Raw genomic sequence first — 19,905 nt, 5'->3', positions numbered from 1 at the left:
TGTTCTAGTTTCTTGACATTCCATAAGGTCAACCTACATGAATTATGGACACATTGTCCATTGGGACCATTATACCAGATGACGGCCATATTGGATTCCTAGGTCAAAAGGATGTTGTAACGTAAAACTAATGTCAAATTCGGGATCCTCATGGTCGACTTACCCTAAAAAGTGCATTTCTAAATAATTCTATGTGCTTTTGTTCAAAACTTTATTTTTAAAGATGGCGCCGGTGGCCATCTTGGATTAGGGCCTTTAGGGGAAAATGCCGGGATTTTTGGAAGGGACATGGGTGCTACTTTTTTTTACAAGGTCCATAGAAGTCAAATCAATCGTCAAACCTTACTAGCCAGAAAATGGTCACGGAATCGAGGTTCTGGACCGAACTATTATTGCTTTATTTTCATTCTTCCAATGCATCAGAATAAGCGTCCAATCAGACAGGATTTATTTGATCTTAAAACATGGAGCAGAAACTGCGGCAAAATGAAGTGTTTATGCAAGTAAAGGATCATACCAAGTGCCTATTTTGTGGTGTACAGAGCGAGCGAGTAGAAGAAAGACATAGTCACGAGAAAAAGTAAGTACACCCCATTTAAAGTTTTGACTTTTTCAACATATTTCAACATACAGCTATTTGATCTTCATTTCAACAATATTGATAGATAAAGGTGATATAATATAACAAATATCATGAAACATTTACATTTTGTAGTCCATTGTATAATTTAAATAAACATAAATGCAAATTTCGCATGTGGAAAAAGTAAGTACACCCTTGACTCTAATAGGTGTGTTACGGATTCGTGACTTCCGTTATTGTGGTTTTCACCCACTGGACATGTTTCTGATATTATGTATTATTATTAGTTTCACAAGGTTTATTATTCACGAACGGTTATCAAAAGTTAAAAAGGATAACTGTAAGTGAAACAGGAAACCGAAGGAGAAGACAATGAGGTGAAGAGGAAGAAGCAGCGCGCGCAAAGTCGGAGAGGACGGTGACGTCAGCGCTCTGTAACGAGCCAGGTTTACCGACAGCCGCGAGGGGATTTTGAGTTCCTGGAAGGGACATCCGGCGATACGAATATTCGCTGGAGTGGAGAAATCTGCGAAGACAGATTTGGGGCGCTGAGATTCCGACGAATCCTTGCCTCGTCGCATCGGCTCAAGCCAGAGCCATCAGCCATTTTGAACCCCGTGCTTCGGACACCTGTGAACGTTTGCTTCGTGTCATCTTCATCATCCTACCGTCTGTCGGGAATGAGTGGGTGCGACCGCTTCGTTTCCAATTACGTTGCGGTTTGCTGAGGGAGTGGTGAAGGTGCGCCTCTGGAGGGCGCTGTTGTGCAGTTTGCCGGGAAGAGCACCCTTGCCCACTGTACACGCTTCGGATATCGACTGGAGAGAGAGATTCGGGCTTCGACCGGATTTCGTTCCATCGACCGCTGGAGCGAATCCCATTCGCCTTGGGAAAAGTCATAGAGACATTGAGGAGTGTCCTTGCACTCGCTGGCCGTGCCGTGAGTGACCTGACTTTATATAAGGGATATATATAGAGTGCACTCGTAATGGCCATTTGCTGTACCGTATTACCTGTGTGTGATTTATAATACAAGTTTGTTCATTTATAATCATTGGTGTGGTTTCACTATTGTTTTCAACACAGGGTAATATATTTTTCTGCCGGGGTTCCTCTCGGGGTTTGGAGGTTACCGAGACCAGGAGATTGTAGAGGACTCCGTAACAAGGTGGTATTGCCCCCTTTGGCAGAAACATCCTCAAGTAGGCGTTTCTTATAACTGTCTACCAGTCTCTGACATCGACTGGGAGAAATTTTTGCCCACTCCTCAATGCAGAATTATTTCAGCTGTGCGATGTTTGAGGGGTTTCTTGCATGCACAGCTCGTTTCAAATCCCCCCACAACATATCGATGGGATTTAGATCCGGGCTTTGACTTGGCCATTCCAGAACCCTCTGTTTCTTTCTTTTCAGCCATTCCTTGGTGGATTTACTGGTATGTTTAGGGTCATTGTCATGTTGCAAGGTCCACCTTCAGTTGAGCTTAAACTTTCCGACAGATGGCCTCACATTATCCTCAAGCACCCTCTGGTACAATGAAGAATTCATAGTGGATTCTATGATGGTGAGCTGCCCAGGCCCTGATGCAGCAATGCTGCCCCAAACCATAATATTTGCACCACCATGCTTTACAGTTGGTATCAGGTTCTTGTGGTCAAATGCTGTCTTTGGTTTTCGCCAAACATGGCTTCTGGTACTGTGGCCAAATAGCTCTACCTTTGACTCATCTGTCCAGAGCACATTGTTCCAGAAGTGCTGGTCTTTGCCTCGGTGTTCATTGGCAAACTTTGGTCTTGCCCTGATGTTCTTTCTGGACAGCAAAGGTTTCCTCCTGGCACACTTCCCATGTAGATCAAATTTGTGCAGCCTCTTTTTAATGGTAGACTCGTGCACTTTGACATCAACAGTGGCAAGAGCTACCTGTAGGTCCCATGATGACATTCTGGGGTTCTTAGAGACTCCTTTCAGCATCTTGCGGTCTGCTCTCAGGCTGAACTTGCTGGGGTGCCCTTGCCTGGACAAGTTGGCAGTTGTTTGGAATCTTCTCCACTTGTAGATGATCTTCCAGACAGTTGAATGATTGATTTCAAATTGTTTGGAGATATTTTAAAATCCCCTCCCAGACTCGTAGGCATCTATAACCTTCTTTCTGAAGGCCTCAGAGAGCTCTTTTGATCTAGGCATGGTGACGCCGCACACTTCAACAACAAAGAGTAACTAAACTGGTTACTGGTTACAAACCAAACTGGTTACAAAGAGTAACCAAACTGGTTAAAGAGTAACCAAACCAAATGTTGCGGATCTCACGTCGGCCTTCTTCCCCTTTATCGAGGGGGGATTAATCCCCTCTTCTATGACTGACCGACGTGGTCCCGGGGGTATGACGTCACGCCCGGTTGGCGCTGGGTAGGGTATTAGGCCCAACCGTCCTATGACCTAAATACCAGCGCCTCCCGGCACGCAAGGAAACACCCCTCGCTCACGGCCGCAGCGTAATGGATGGATTGCGCCGAGCGAAGCGAACTGCGGCGTGAGCCGTTTACCGAAGACTAAACCCGATTCATGTGCGTCGGCCGAATCGCGCCACGTACCTCAATCTGGAAATCACTAAAGCGACCGAATGTGAAGAAGAAGAACGTAGGAGGAACAAATATGATTTATTACCACTATTTATACACTCAAAAGTAACCAAGGAGGAAGAAGGATAAGAAAATAAATGGAAGAAGAAGAAGACACAGTGCACACTAGCTTATTTAAACAGGCTTAACTTATACCCAGGGACAACATGAAAGACAGACGACAATCACACTTACACGGGCAATGATGACAGGATTGGCAGGAGGTGGATGGCTGGAGGGAGAGGAAGGTTCAGCTCGGACCGGAGCACGGTCAGGCCGGGAGGGAGCAGCCGCCGCCGCCCTGGTCTTGATCGGTCTCGCACGGCGCGTTCCTTCGCGGCTGGTGTAACTGCCGTCGAAGCCAAAAGCTGCTGTGGTTAAAGCTGCTGCGTGCTGGTGCGTCGCGTGCTCTCCAAGGACTTCGTTCGTGCGTCGCGTGCTCTCTCGGGGCTCATCTCTCGTATCTCATCTCATCTTATCTGTGCTGTCTTATCATCCCCCTGTGCTGTCTTTCCCTCACGGTCCCCCTGTACTGTCTTTCCCTCGCGGCCCCCCTGTGCTGTCTTTCCCTCGTGGTCCCCCTGTACTGTCTTTCCCTCGTGGTCCCCCTGTGCTGTCTTTCCCTCGTGGTCCCCCTGTGCTGTCTTTCCCTCGCGGTCCCCCTGTGCTGTCTTTCCCTCGTGGTCCCCCTGTACTGTCTTTCCCTCGCGGTTGTCAGCTCTTTCACGAGCCTCGATTCAGTATACACTAAAAAAAACCAAAAAAAAAAAACGAAATGTCTGAGGTTTAAATAAGACAGGTTCCTCCAAGATCCTCTCTAACGATGTTCTAATCATTTGCACCTGAGCTGGTGCACCTGATTCTAATTTTAGGTATTGGAAGTAGTGGTAAATGTAGGGGTGTACTTACTTTTTCCACATGCGAAATTTGCATTTATGTTTATTTAAATTATACAATGGACTACAAAATGTAAATGTTTCATGATATTTGTTATATTATATCACCTTTATCTATCAATATTGTTGAAATGAAGATCAAATAGCTGTATGTTGAAATATGTTGAAAAATTCAAAACTTTCCATGGGGTGTACTTACTTTTTCACGTGACTGTAGGTAGTGACAGAATGCCATAAATTGAAAGATGTGGAAGAAAGAAAGTGACAGAAATGGAGGCACACCATCCGCACCAGATGTGCACACCATCAAGAGAGTAGAGAATTCGAAAAGATAACAATTGAGTGAAAAAAGAGAAGGAGCTTTAGAAGATTGATTGATTGGATAAGATCACCCTATAACGGTATACGGTGATTAAAACGCCCTATTACTCTTTAAAACAGCTGTTCACCACCATCTCTTATCTTCCCCCATCCAAAACCTTGATCTTTTCTACGCCTGCTAATTTCACCCCAGATCCACCTTTTTGAAATACCAACTTCTTTCCTGGAAGTCCTTGCAGTGTCCTTATGTTTTATTCTTCTCCCACCCCCCTCCCTCCCCCCTTCCCTCCCCCAAGCCCTCTCCCTCTCACAGATCTCCCGATGTCTCTGCTCTCAAATGTTGTGTTTGTGTGCTTCCCCTTCTCTCCCCATCTTGTCTACCGCAACCCTTATTATATGTTTTGTGTGTTTGTTTGATTTTTTTTATGTGATGAAGGTTAGCTCTTTCACGAGCCTCGATCCTGTATACAAAAAAAAAAATTGATTTGTGCTCTACCTGAATGAAGGTCCTTGACTTTTTGGCAAGGGTGATACTTGGTGGTTTGACATTGCCTTCCCAGCAATTAGTGAGGGCAGGAATTTGTGACAGGATTGGGAACTGAGTACCCTCGTCCCTCTATACAAGGGGAAAGGTGACCCTCTGGACTGTGGCTCGTATCGAGCGATAAAATTATTGGAGCATGGAATGAAGGTATTGGAAAGGGTGTTGGAGAGGAGGATAAGGAAGTAAGTGAAGATCGACGAAATGCAGTTTGGATTTATGCCAGGAAGAGGAACGACAGACGTGCTTTTTATTGGAAGGTAGTTGCAGGAGAAGTACATGGAGAAGAGGAAGAAGTTGTTTCTTGTGTTTCTTGATCTGGAGAAAGCATTCGATAGGGTTCCACGCAAAGTTGTGACATGGGCATTGAGGAGGTTAGGAGTGGAGGTATGGTTGATCAGAGTAGTGATGGCAATGTACGAGAGAGCGCGCACAGCTGTAAGGACGAAGGACGGCAACAGTAGTGAGTTTGAGGTGAAGGTGGGAGTACATCAGGGGTCGGTACTAAGTCCACTACTATTTGTAGCTGTGATGGAGGTGCTCAGGCTCGGAATGTAAAGGAGGATTTACCTTGGGAATTGTTGTATGCAGATGATCTGGTGTTGATTGCGGAAAGTATGGATGGACTGAAGGAGAAGATGAACAAGTGGAAGGAATGTATGGAGACAAATGGTCTGAAGGTGAATATCGGAAAAATGAAGGTGATGGCAAGTGGTAAAGCATGTGGTGAGGTGGAAAGAACGGGGAAGTGGCCGTGTGCTGTGTGCAGGAAGGCTGTCTGAGTAAACTCCATTCAATGTACAATGTGTGCTGAGTGGGTTCATCAAAAATGTAGTGGTCTGAGAGGGTCATTAACCAGTGTGGCAGCTACATTCAAGTGTAAGATGTGCACAGAGGGAGCTACAGATGGAGGAAATGTTGAGTTGGATCTTGGAGATGGCGTGAAGCTGGAAGGTATGAAAATATTTTGCTACCTAGGGGACATGCTGAATGGATAAGGTGGATCAGACTCGGCCACGGTTGCTAGAGTGAGATGTGCATGGAAGAAGTTTCGGGAACTGAGTGGCGTACTGACGAGGAGGGGAGTGTCGTTGAAGCTGAAGGGAAAGGTGTATTCTGCATGTGTGAGAAGTGTTATGATTTATGGGAGTGAGACATGGGTAATGAATGTGGAGCAGCAACGAAGGCTGGAAAGGGTGGAAATGCGAATGGTTCGGTGGATGTGCGGAGTGTCGTTGAGAGAGAGGAAGACAAATGATTAATTGCGAAAGTAGATGGGAATAGAGCCTGTGATGGATGCTGTGAAGAGAAACAGGTTGAGATGGTTTGGTCATGTGTTGAGGAAGGATGAAAGTGACTGGTTGAGAAGAGTGATGGAAATGAATGTAGAAGGAAGTAGAGGACCGGGAAGACCGAGAAAGACTTGGCTAAAGGTGGTGGAAGAAGAAATGCGGGCAAGGGGGTTAACAAGGAGAGATGCAGAAAGTAGGGCAAAATGGAGAAGATTGTCATGGGGCCCACAAGGCTAACCCCCACTCTAGCAGGGAAAATGGCCTTAAAATGCCTGTTGGTGTTGTTGTCGTTTTCTCCATGTTTCCTCCCTTTTCTCCCACTCTTCTGAATCCTTTGCTTTTCTCAATGCATATACTGGTTTACTACAATGTGATGCCGAAGGCAAATAGATCCTGAATTATTTTGGAATTAACTCTGTCATGGGCCATGACATGTTGTTAATCAATGGTAACTGCAACACTTGGACGAATTTGAATATACAAACTTGTGTTACAGACACACAGAAACTTGTTTACTTATGAGCAATTTTACCAGGATGTACTTGATATGTCGTAAATGATCTCGTGATATTTTCATGATGTTTAATGTCTTTTTATGAGTCATACCAAACTACCAATTGCAACATGGTTACGTCACAACACATTAATGTACACACACACCGGAATATAACTTACATGGCACAGAAATGACCCTAAAGTCGGTTTACATCTCAGATGAATAACTTTGTTTTCCCAATTTTTTTCCTTCTGGCATCTGTGGGGAATCTGCATTTTTTGAAACCCTTCTCTGATTGATTGGTGCATCCTGTAATTTTTTTTTTAAATGACGAACAGGCATGTGCTCATTCAATGAACAATTGATGGAAACAAAATGGTGCCAATGACCTACGTGACCAGAAATTTCCTGGACTCATATATGGGGATTCCATGTATGTCTGCCATAGCTGGTGTGGTCTATATTTTGAGGCAGTCCACCCCTTCCGATTGATTCTTAATATCCTTGAGGCAACTTGGGATATGCACAAAAATGCTACTTGTATTTATTTATTAAATGGTAGAGCCACCAAAAATTCCCCTCGCAAAATCAAGATAAAATTTTAAATAAATACAAAAGAAAAACACATAAGAATTCCTTTCACGAGTTGGTAAAGATGTTTATATGTAACAGAATTTGGATTTTGGCATTCAGATGTTTTAAAATATAATTAAATCTTCACTGAAAGTGGTATCGGTTCCTAAATATATTTTTTGATGACTTGTATATCAACTCAAACTGAAAAAAAAAAAAAATTGTTTTTCCTGTTGAATGATTGGTGCTTGTTATTGTAATCATCACTGTCACTGTACTTACATGTAATGTGTGCTATTATCACCCAAAGGATCTCTTCTCCAAATTTGTATCTGCAAAGCACATATTCACCACCAAGGCAGCAGCTCCGAAATCGCCGCTCGGCCTCACCACCTCGCCATCGCCGATGCCACTCGCCAAGCCCTTCTACACAATCTCCCCGCCGCCGGTGGGGTTTATTATTGTTTTAGTGTTTAAAAAAACCAAAACTTCATTCCATTTAAAAAAATTCAGTTCCATTTTTTTTTTAAATGTAAATTTCTTGCTTTGCAGGAGAAGCAAAGGCTTTGGATCACCTAGCTCCAAAAGCTCTAGTTCACAAAGTCCTAAAAGTGAGCGTTCAGCTCAGAGAGGCAGCCCTCCAAGAAAGTTTAGTCCTTCCCGCAAAAGTAGCCCTTCAAAGAGAGCTACCCTAATACGCAAAAATAGCCCGCACCGCAGGGAGGTGTCGCCTCACAGAGGTAGTCCTTCACGTAAGACCACCCTGTCACGTAGAAACAATTCCTCAAGAAAATCATCACCTTGGAAAGACTGTTCTCCAAACAGAGGTAGTCCCCCACAGAAAAGTAGCCCTCGTCGTAAGGGTAGTTTGCCACGGACAAGCAGTTACGTCACGCGTGTGCCTGGATCAAAAGGAAGCTTTGCGTTCGGCAGAGGCAGTCCAGGCAGGAAGGATGGTTCCTCACACAAGTCCATGTCACCACGGAGACGCAGCCCCTCTCAGCGTCTGAGTCCCTTTCGTAAGTTGAGTCCCCATTCCCATAAAAGCCCCCCACACAAGGTGCCATACTCACATAAAGAAAGCCCCCCTCATAACATTCGGTATGAAGGAAAGAAGCTGAAACCATGTCAAAGCCCCACTGAGCAAGCACAGGACAGCAGAAGTGATGGTGAGTTGGTTGGGCCTTTGTTTGCTTACCAGTGAGCACATTGTTTGATTGCGCTAATGATATCACTGTTTTTTAATTTTCTCTCATTTATACACAACATAATTTTTGTACCCAATATATGTTAAATAAATGTCTTCTCCCTTCATTTTTATGTTCTCACAAACAATGGCAGTATATGAAATGGGCAGATATGGAATGATATGGACATGTAAGGATACAGAAGTGTGAGACCTGCCAATGATCATAATTCATTTTAAAACAAGTTGAAGTGGTGTTGAATTTTCATGCTTTTGTATGCTGATGCTATGCTTGTAGATCCTGACAACATGTAAAACCTCATCGATTCTCTCTTCTATGCTATTTCATTCGCTTATTACTCCCGCCAGGGAGTAATGCATTCGATCGTGCGTGTGTGTGTGTGTGTGTGTGTGTGTGTGTGTGTGTGTGTGCATGCGTGCGCGTGCGCGCACGTATGTGTGTGTTCGTATTGTTGCGGATCTCACATGTCGGCCTTTCCCTTTACCAAGGGGGGATGAATCCCCTTGTCTTTTACTAGCCGACGGAATCCGGAGCTAAGACGTTCCTTCCGGACGACGTTAGGTAGGGTCGTAATCCGAATTCTTATTACCTAATTACTAACGTCGGCCGTGAAGCAAGGAAATAACTCCCGCCCGAACCACGGTTTTAGATGGGAATGCCGAGCGGTAGCGAGCCGCGATTCGAGCCGTTAACAGGAACTAACCCGATTGGAGCGGTTCTGAATCGTGCCACGTTTACCCAATGGAGAAATCACAAAGACGGTCGAATTAAGAGGAAACAGGAAGAACATGTAATTAATTAATTATTTACACAGGAAGAAGGAGAAGTACAGAATACACAGGGCAGCCTTAATAACAGTCTTATACTTATTCCCAGACAAACGGGCCCGCACACACACACACACTCACACGGGGATGTAGATGGTCGGGGTTGAAGGTCCAGGGATGATGTCCACAGCTCGCTCCGGTCCCCGACTCGTACCACGAAGGAGATGGTAGACGGCAGGCAAGCTCTCCGCATGTCGTTGGCGCGGAACGGGCAATTATATGGGAAAGGTGAGCTAGGCTGGGCGGTTATTCCACGGCTTAGCCGCGTACATAATAAACGAACCGGCTAGGCGGTCATACTGGCGGTCTCAGCAAGCCCCAAAGCCAAACACCCATCGAGTCCTTCCACCAGTGCCAACGTGACAATCCTTTCACAAAGCGCTTTTCCCAATAGTCCTTTGACGCTCTTCACTTGCGAGTCCTTTCACCATCAAAGTTCCCCCAGCGAGTCCTTATCACGCGAGTCCTCTGGAAGGGCTTTGTGAGCGCGGTTATATAGCGCTTCCCAGCGAACCCTCTGGAACCTCCCAGCCACGTTCTCACCACGCCCCTTAGCCATGCCCACTGAGCCCTGGTTGGTTGTTGGGGTCTTACCGGCTCCGCCCTTGATGTCTGCTTGACGTGGCCACACCCCCACCCTTGCGCTCCGCCCCTTTTCCAGGCCTTACCTCGTGGCATTTGGGCTCGTTTGAGCATCCTAATGCGAGGGGCAATGGGGTGCAGACTGGATGGGCGCAATGGGGCATGGGGTGCAGACTGGATGGTGTGCAATGGAGTCAATTGGAGGGAGGGCTGCAAAATGAACGGAGCCTACTCTTATTTATTTATTTTACACAACGCAGGTATCACTATTGGAAATGGCCTTATCTCACATATACTAAGAAATAACTAACGTTCTAAGGTGACCTACGTGTTGCTCGTGGACTAACTATGGGGGCAGAACCTCTAAGCTTTATTAATCAAATATGTACACTTTCTCAGAACCGCAACAGTATGTTCATGCGTTTGTGAACAAGATATCTGGAAAAGTTCTGAACGGATTTGGATGAAAGTTGGTGGGATGATTGCCCTTGGGATAAGGAAGAAATGATTAGTTTTTGGTGAAGCTCAGGATATTATTCCGGATCCAGGATTTTTTGGGGGGAATTTTTGTGGGAATTTTTTTTTCTTTTACTGCATTAAAGCTTTTATTCTTATTCTTAAATGATGTTTTCTCCTCTAATTCCGAGATATATCAAAATAAATTCTCTGACAGTTAGAGCCTACTTTCTTTTTCATTTATTGTTTTGGGGAGAGGGGATGTTAAACAAAACGTATTGTTACGGAAACGGGGGATGGCACTCCCATTAACGAGGGGGGTTTAATCCCCTCGTCTTGTTAAGCTGGCCGTCTCCGTTTCTGGTACCTGTAACGCTCCTTTGCGAGGTGGGATTGATCAGGGTTATTGGTCAAGGTGTTCTTCCGAATACCTTCACCAATCCCTCCGCAAAACAGGGAGACAAGTACCGCTCGAAACCACGGACGAGATGGTATTTTGCCGAGCGGTTTAGCAGTCCACGGTTCGAGCCGTTAGCAATGACTAACCCGATTATAAAGCGTCGGCCGAAATCGTGCCACGTATACTCAATAGGGGACAGGACGAAAGCGATCAGATGAGAAAGAAGAAGCCAAAGGTAAGAAATAACAGGATTTATTATTATGTACATGAACCCAAAGAAAGAGGAGGAACGAAGGTAATTTACATTGAAGAGGAAGAAGCAGATACACAGGGCAAATCCTTATACAAGCTTAACTTATACCCAGACAACACGAACAGAACAAACTCACGTACACAAAAGGATGGAATGGCAGGGATGGTATGGGAAGGCAGAGAAGGGTCCAGGCAGATGGTAGGCGTCGAGGTCTGGCTCCAAGCGCGCGCTCCGATCCACGCTTTGGGGTCGAGGCGAAAACCCGGCAAACAGCTCCGCGTGTCGTTGGACGCCACCGGACAATTATATAGCAGGGGAAAGTTGGTATGTTGCATACGCAATTCTCGGCCGGGCAATCTCCGTGGCCCTCTTTCTGCCGCTCGCCCCTGCTCGCTCCACTCGACCTCGACCTCGACCTCGACAAAACTCGCAATTCGTCCTCCCTCTCTCGTCTCTCGGTGGGGGCTTCCCGTAACGGGTTATATAGCCACACCCTGGAACCTTCACGAACCTGCTCGATCTTTCACTCCACACCCTCTCAAGCCAAACCCACTGATTATTGGTTGGTCGGCAAGGGCTTCCTGGCTCCACCTTCTGATGACGATGGGCGGGCAACGCCCTTCTTCTTCTAGCTGACCACATGCGCAATGGAGGCGAATGCGGTTGAAAGTGTAGGCTTTGGGGCAATCGAAAGGGGGATCTATCTTATTTGATTTGGTGCAACGTAAGATCGACTATTGGACACACAGCCTTATCTGAAACACAGAATAACGATATAAATATGGAGACGTCCTATGATTGGCTACGTGCTTGTACATGGACTAGCTAAGGTGCACTCATTTCAATTAACAGCCAATTAAAGGGAAATGTACACAGGGGTTATTTATAAGGGATTTTAATACTAAATTTGATAAAGTGAAGGTTCTAAGAACTGCAACAGTATTATTGCAACTTGACCCACGGCGGGAGTATGCGCTCTCCTGAGTGGCATTCTAGTTGATTCTAATACTTGTTTGCCTGTATACTGTGATCTAAATCTCGTAGTGGAGCTTTTGTATATAGGAGAGAGGAGGGTAAGTTGAGCCACCCCCGACGTATTTTCTTTGCTGCTTATTTCTTCTTCGTCGGAAGCTGCTTTTTTCTTACATCAACAAGCAAAGTATTTGACTTCTTATGAATAGATGGCACCACCTTTCAGCTCTCTCCATCCTGGCACTTCCTGTAGGCGTAGGGGGTGACTAAACTTACCCCATGGCTCAACTCACCTCCCTCTCCCCTAAATCACATGCAGGAAAAAGACGTGCTATACAATTGAATGATGAGGATATTAGTAGACAACTAGCCGAAACCCGTTGAACATCCACGGAAGGGAGGATGTGGTGTATGGATAGAGTGTACCATTATGGATGGCATAGGGGATTTGCTTGTCCGAGTAAGAGTTAGGAAGAAAGATGAGAATGAAGAGTGCATATATGAACAACGATCGCCGACACCGGCACAAATGCATGCTCTGGATTGTCCACTCAGTGGACGGCTTGCTGTCGCCTTCGACTGTCCAATCAGATGAGACAGCTGGCTTAACGTCCTCTGATGCGACGTCACACCTGCGAGGTATCAGGAGGCGGGAACCGAATCCAAAACAGAAGCTAAAGTAAAGACCATCGGAGATCTCCTGCGGCAGCGTTTCTAACCGATGTGGTAAAGTACAGTACGTACAGTAAAGGACATTCTCATTGATCCGTTGATTAACTATAACTGACCTGCGCCGCCCTGCTGTAGCTTGACATGTTAGCAGGTACTCTGACCTTTTTCACAACTTCAAATGGCGTTTCATAAAATCCTGCTGTGACTCGACATGCGCCGCACCATAATCATTGGCTCATAAAACCCTACACTGCTACAGAGGATTATACTACCACCGGAAGCCGGCACTTGGTTGTCCACAGAGGGAGGGAAGAAACACACCATGTGGAATGAAAAACAAAATGCTTTAAAATATTCAAGAAAGAAACATTTTTTTTCATTTAATATTCCGTAAGTATTTATTGTACGACTAACGATTGTCAAAATAAGAACCTGCTTTGGGCAATCGCACAGTATACCGTCGAGGCAGCTTTTACAGAATAAGAAGGAAATAATTAAATTAATGCTTTCCTATTTACATCGTTGAGTCAATACGTCAAAAAGTCATTTTTAAAAACCTGTAATCACTGGTTGTAGGGAATGCAGATTTGACGATCAGCTGATTTATGTGTGTGTGTGGGTGTGTATTTTAGACTTGGACAATATAAGAAGGAAAATTGCTTTGCAATACATGCCCATTTGCAAGTTTCAGATCAATATCAGTAAGCAGTAAGCACGGCCCATTATTTAATGACACCACTCGACTGTCCAATCAGCGGACGGCTCGCATCGCCTTCGCCCAGCAGACGCCAATACGATGGCGTCGAAAGATGGCGTCGTATCGGCCGTTAATCGGATACTTTTGGGCCCCAAAGTCGACTAATTCAGATTTTTCGAGTCTGGCTGTACGTGATAAACAAAGAGCGCGGTTCGTAGATCGTAAATCCATTAGTGCCGTGGGCATCGGGTCACTGGGTGCGGCGTAAAAGGGATAACAAAGTCGAGTCCTTACGGTATTATTATATAGATGGGCATGTATATGGGATTTTAATCCGAGCATCATTAGCCACTGATTCAGACGAGGAATCTAAACATGCCAATCAAACACGTGTGTGTGTGTGTGTGTGTGTGTGTGTGTGTGTGTGTGTGTGTGTGTGTGTGTGTGTGTGTGTGTGTGTGTGTGTGTGTGTGTGTGTGTGTGTGTGTGTGTGTTGGTGTGTGTGTTGGTGTGTTTTCGAATGTGGAACAGAGTCCTTCTAGGACTCGAAGTATCCACCCCCGCTTCGGTGAAGGATTATGATTCGTGGGCTGAGTTGTGAAGTTCTGTTCTCAGAGTTTTGTTCCAAGGGCTCGTTTCAGGATCTGTGTGTGCGTGTGTGTTCTGTTGTGTGTGCATTTGAACTTCGTGATTGTCTTAATTTGATATTCCCATTTTGTAAGTATAATTGTAATGAGCCGAAGCCATTCCCAAAGGGATTGGTGAGGCTATTGTAATCGGTACGTGTGTCATTGAGTGAGTGTTGGAGTGCGTGAGATCTACTACAATCTCAGATCTTCTGTAATTTATATACCTCAGCGAGACTACCCTGTTAAATGCTCTATCATGTTATATTTTGCAATGTTGGCTGTAATAGCAATGCGTTTTTGCATACCAGGACCTCGTCGGCGAGATCACGATGGCTGGGAGCGTACTGTGGAGTGGCACGAAGCACGAAGTGTAGATGTAGTATTTCCGAACAACCGAGAACTCCAGAGAAAAGGTCCAGAAGGTCGGAGAGGACGGGGTGCCCGTATTGATGGGGTGCCCCGGCACAGCGATCGAGGTTTGTCATTAACAAAGGTGCTGGTTGCATTCTCGTAAGTGTTTCTCTTTCAAGTTTGTTCCAAGGGACGCATCTCGTCATTGGAGAACTTTATTTCCAAATTGCTAAAAAAATTAATGTCTCGGCAGACACTAGCTATTTTTTCATCATGTTTGATTCCATGATGTGAAGTCATTATGGTGTGTATGGAGGAAATTTGGAGAGTGAAGATGGGTGAGGTAGAGGGGGAGGGATTATTTGGGGGTTATATTTATTCCCACGCTTTTTGAAAAAAAAACGGTTGATATTGTAATCGGGTCCGTCCGTCACACTATCTCCTTAATGGTTGTACAGAAATTCTGATGGTATGATGAAAATCAAGTGTAAATGCACCTTGCTCAATACTATCTAGAGAGCGAAATGTTCTTCCGATCGGGCAAAAATTAGACGAGTTTTAGCGAGAAAATGTAAAATTTTATATAAATAGGTCTTGAAATTTAAAATTAAGTCAAGGTCAAAAAATCGTTAACCCACATTTGTATTCCCATTACTGATGCTAATTTTCATTCTGAAAGTCCCAGCCAGATCTGAGATACAGCTTTGACATTGGCAGAAAAAAAGAAGAAGAAAACCCTGAATGGTGGTTTAGTACTTCTCGGGGTCTAGGAAACTGAGGTAGCATTAAAAATTTGGGGCACTAATTTTCGAAACAAACCCTACAACAGATATAAACAGATGACAAAGCGGACGACATATAAAAAGACAACAAATAAAAAATGTAAATTTCATACCAAATTTAGATTTTAATATTCATGGCATTAATGTTTTTGAACTCGATCATACAAAGTTCAAAGTAAAGGTTTATTTTCCCCTTCTCATTGCCGATCTGCCTGCCTGGTATCCCAGCCCCCTTTTCTTCTTGATGTAGCTAGCTGGGTCTTCCCTCATCCCCCCCCCCCCCCCCATTCCTTATCTGCAAGAGACGTGGTTACTTTTGCCCCAAATCATCCCCTTAAAAACTATATTGTTATTAGGCTATTAAGCCTTTATTTTGTTAACATCAACGCCAGGAAGTGCAGTTACCGTACACTCAAAACATTCCCATTCAACTCCTGATGTTTGTATTAACTTCAACCATTTTGTTGAAAAATGGCATTAAACCAACGGTGTCCTTCTTCTTTTCTTCTTCTTCTTGCATATGGCATTGAGGTTAAATCCTCATTTCGAAGGATTACTTTTGTTCACTTGACTGAATTGGGCCCTGAATGTGGGGCCCCTAAATTTGCTAGGTTTACTTCTAAGGAGCTCATATATCGTATGATCCCTAAATTTACATTTAAGATTGTTTTTTTGTGAAACTAAAGTGGAAACAGATTTATGTCTATTGATATCAAGAGCCCTGTGCCTCGACAGCCACACAACACATGCTTGAATCTCAGTATCCATGTGAATTTTTCCTTTACTGTAAATGTAATTTCTGCGATTTTATGCCCAAGCCATAAACAAGACATTGTGAGCTGTGTAAATAAAATAAATAATTACTTCACTGAATCACTGTTAGCAGTACTTTGAACTTTATAATGTGTATCATGTGGGTGGAGAGTGTCAAAAAGCAGACTATTGAGAGTGTTTTTGCATGTGTAAATGCATCCTTCACCCCATGGATCCAATTATTGTTTCCACATAATTTTGTGCTACTTCTCTCCTTCTCTAAAGAGCCTGGGCAGAACTTGAACCAAGTATCTCCGCTTGGACGTGTGATGATCCGTGGAAGTGAACGAGAAGAAAGAAGGGATCGAGGTACCTGGGTTCCAGAGAAGGGAGAGCATAGAGGATGGGAACGAGAAAAAGAGCGAGAACGGGAAAGACAGAGTGAGAGGGACAGAGAGAGGGACAATGAGAAGGACAGGGAGAGGGAGCATGAGAATGACAGAGAGAGGGAGCATGGGAGAGAGAGGGAGCGTGGAAGGGAAAGGGAGAGGGAGCGTAGGAGGGATAGGGAGCGTGGGAGGGACAAGGAGCATGAGAGGGACAAGGAGCATGAGAGGGAGTATGAAAGAGATAGGGAGCATGAGAAGGACAAAGAGCATGAGAGGGACAGGATGCGTCTGAAAGACAGGGACAGGGTGCGTGAGAAGGACAGTGACAGAGAGCGGGAGAAGGACAGGGACAAAGAACGCGAGAAAAACAGGGAGAGGGACCGTGAGAAAGACAAGGAGAGGGAGAAGGAAAAGGCGAGGGAACGTGAAAAGGACAAGGAGAAGGAGCGTGAGGAGAGGGTGGAGAGGGAGCGTGAGAAGGAGAGGGAGCGTGAGAAGGAGAGGGTGGAGAGAGAGCGTGAAAAGGACAGGGTGGAGAGGGAGCGTGAAAAGGTCAGGGTGGAGAGGGAGCGTGAGAAGGAGAGGTTGGAGAAGGACAGGGTGGAGAGGGAGCGTGAGAAGGACAGATTGGAGAAGGACAGGGTGGAAAAGGACAGGGTAGAGAGGGAGCGTGAGAAGGAGAGGTTAGAGAAGGACAGGGTGGAGAGGCAGCGTGAGAAGGAGAGGGTAGAGAGGGACAGGGTGGAGAGGGAGCGTGAGAAGGACCGGGTAGAGAGGGAGCGTGAGAAGGACCGGGTGGAGAGGGAGCGTGAGAAGGAGAGGGTAGAGAGGGAGCGTGAGAAGGACCGGGTAGAGAGGGAGCGTGAGAAGGAGAGGGAGCGTGAGATGGATAGGATGGAGAGGGAGCTTGAGAAGGACAGGGAGAGGGAGCTGGAGAAGGACAGGGAGAGGGAGCTTGAGAAGGACAGGGAGAGGGAGCTTGAGAAGGACAGGGAGAGGGAGCTTGAGAAGGACAGGGAGAGGGAGCGTGAGAAGGACAGGGAGAGGGAGCTTGAGAAGGACAGGGAGAGGGAGCTTGAGAAGGACAGGGAGAGGGAGCTTGAGAAGGACAGGGAGAGGGAGCTTGAGAAGGACAGGGAGAGGGAGCTTGAGAAGAACAGGGAGAGGGAGCTTGAGAAGAACAGGGAGAGGGAGCATGAGAAGGACAGGGAGAGGGAGCTTGAGAAGAGCAATGAGAGGGAGCTTGAGAAAGGCAGTGGGAGAGATCTTGAGAAGGACAGTGAGGGGGAGCTTGAGAAGGACATCGTGAAGGAGCATGAGAAAGGCAGAGGGAGAAATCGTGAAAAAGATATATGGAGGGAACAGGAGAACAACAATGAAAGTGAGAAGGTGATGAGGAGAGAGACAGAGCCTGAAAAGGATACCAAAAGACATGGAGAGCAGGAGCTTCAGAAAGACAGAGAGAGGGAGCTTGTGAAAGAAAGAGTGAGGGAACTTGTGAAAGACAGAGTGAGGGCGCTTGAGAAGGACAAGCTGAGGTTGCTTGAAAAGAACAGGCTGAGGCCGTTTGAGAAGGACAGGCTGAGGTCGTCTGAGAAGGACAGGCTGAGGGTGTTTGAGAAGGACAGAGGAAAGGAGCTTGAGAAGGACAGAGTGAAGGAGCTGCAGAAAGACGGAGTGAAGGAGCTGCAGAAAGACGGAGTGAAGGGGCTGCAGAAAGACGTAGTGAAGGAGCTGCAGAAAGACGGAGTGAAGGAGCTGCAGAAAGACGGAGTGAAGGAGCTGCAGGAAGACGGAGTGAAGGAGCTTCAGGAAGACGGAGTGAAGGAGCTGCAGAAAGACGGAGTGAAGGAGCTGCAGAAAGAGGGAGTGAAGGAGCTGCAGAGAGACGGAGTGAAGGAGCTGCAGAAAGATAGAGTAAAGGAGCTGGAAAGGGACAGATTGAAGGAGCTGGAGAGAGACAAAACGAGGGAGGTGGCGAAAGACGGAATGAGGAAGCTGGAGAAAGGCGGAACGAGGGAGCTGGAGAAAGGCGGAACGAGGGAGCTGGAGAAAGGCGGAACGAGGGAGCTGGAGAAAGGCGGAACGAGGGAGCTGGAGAAAGGCGGAACGAGGGAGCTGGAGAGAAGCGGAACGAGGGAGCTGGAGAGAAGCGGAACGAAGGAGCTGGAGAGAGGCGGAACGAGGGAGCTGGAGAGAGGCGGAACGAGGGAGCTGGAGAGAGGCGGAACGAGGGAGCTGGAGAGAGGCGGAACGAGGGAGCTGGAGAGAGGCAGAGCGAGGGAGCTGGAGAGAGGCGGAGCGAGGGAGCTGGAGAGAGGCGGAGCGAGGGAGCTGGAGAGAGGCGGAGCGAGGGAGCTGGAGAGAGGCGGAGCGAGGGAGCTGGCGGGAGGCGGAGCGAGGGAGCTGGAGAGAGGTGGAACGAGGGAGCTGGAGAGAGGTGGAACGGGGGAGCTGGAGAAAGGCGGAACGGGGGAGCTGGAGAAAGGCCGAACGAGGGAGCTGGAGATAGGTGGAACGAGGGAGCTGGAGAAAGGCGGAACGAGGGAGCTGGAGAAAGGCGGAACGAGGGAGCTGGAGAAAGGCGGAACGAGGGAGCTGGCGAAAGGCGGGACGAGGGAGCTGGCGAAAGGCGTGACGAGGGAGCTGGAGAAAGGCGTGACGAGGGAGCTGGAGAAAGGCGGGACGAGGGAGCTGGAGAAAGGCGGGACGAGGGAGCTGGAGAAAGGCGGGACGAGGGAGCTGGAGAAAGGCGGGACGAGGGAGCTGGAGAAAGGCGGTACGAGGGAGCTGGAGAAAGGCGGGACGAGGGAGCTGGAGAAAGGTGGGACGAGGGAGCTGGAGAAAGGCGGGACAAGGGAGCTGGAGAAAGGCAGGACGAGGCAGCTGGAGAAAGGCGGGACGAGGCAGCTGGAGAAAGGCGGGACGAGGGAGCTGGAGAAAGGCGGGACGAGGGAGCTGGAGAAAGGCGGGACGAGGGAGCTGGAGAAAGGCGGGACGAGGGAGCTGGAGAAAGGCAGAGCGAGGGCGCCAGAGAAAGGAGGTGCGAGAGAGCCTGATAAAGGAAGAGCACGGGGGTTAGATAAAGGAAGAGCAAGGGGGCTGGATAAAGGCAGAGCGAGGGAGCTGGATAAAGGCAGAGCGAGGGAGCTGGATAAAGGCAAAGCGAAGGAGCTGGATAAAGGCAAAGCGAGGGAGCTGGATAAAGGCAAAGCAAGGGAGCTGGATAAAGGCAAAGCGAGGGAGCTGGAGAAAGAGAGAGCGAGGGAGCTGGAGAAAGAGAGAGCGAAGGAGCTTGAAAAAGAGAGAGCGAGGGAGCTCGAGAAAGAGAGAGAGAGGGACCGAGAGAGAGGAAGAGAGAAGGACCGAGGCAGAGAAAGAGGACATGATGAGTGGAGTGGCCGGCGAGAACATCTTCGAGAGGAAATTAAATCTGAGCATGGAGTTCGAGATGACGAATCGGAAAGAAAAAGGTAATTTTTGTCTGATTTTTGTTCATATCGCACTGATTATGTATACTTTTAAATTATCCTACTGAATGTGGACACAATGCTGGACATTACAAACAAAACACAAAAACTTAAATTTTCATCAACTACAGCATTATAGTGATG

The 19,905-nt window shown here is 46.8% G+C and overlaps 1 protein-coding gene across 5 annotated transcripts in view; it reads left to right on the top strand.

The window, feature by feature from the left end:
* Positions 1 to 19,905, top strand: part of LOC137432449 (uncharacterized) — a 74,486-nt gene that overhangs the window by 38,270 nt on the left and 16,311 nt on the right. For all 5 annotated transcript variants that reach the window (XM_068124394.2, XM_068124397.2, XM_068124396.2 and 2 more), the window contains exons 12-15: positions 7,631 to 7,768; positions 7,873 to 8,489; positions 14,325 to 14,492; positions 16,188 to 19,764. In XM_068124394.2, the coding sequence (XP_067980495.2) occupies positions 7,631 to 7,768; positions 7,873 to 8,489; positions 14,325 to 14,492; positions 16,188 to 19,764 (4,500 nt within the window). The remainder of the gene's footprint in view (positions 1 to 7,630; positions 7,769 to 7,872; positions 8,490 to 14,324; positions 14,493 to 16,187; positions 19,765 to 19,905) is intronic.

The sequence above is a fragment of the Myxine glutinosa genome, chromosome 8, assembly GCF_964187855.1.
Source record: "Myxine glutinosa chromosome 8, kmMyxGlut1.1, whole genome shotgun sequence".
Classification (NCBI taxonomy): Eukaryota; Metazoa; Chordata; class Myxini; order Myxiniformes; family Myxinidae; genus Myxine; species Myxine glutinosa.
This window is presented reverse-complemented; position numbering and strand designations above follow the sequence as displayed.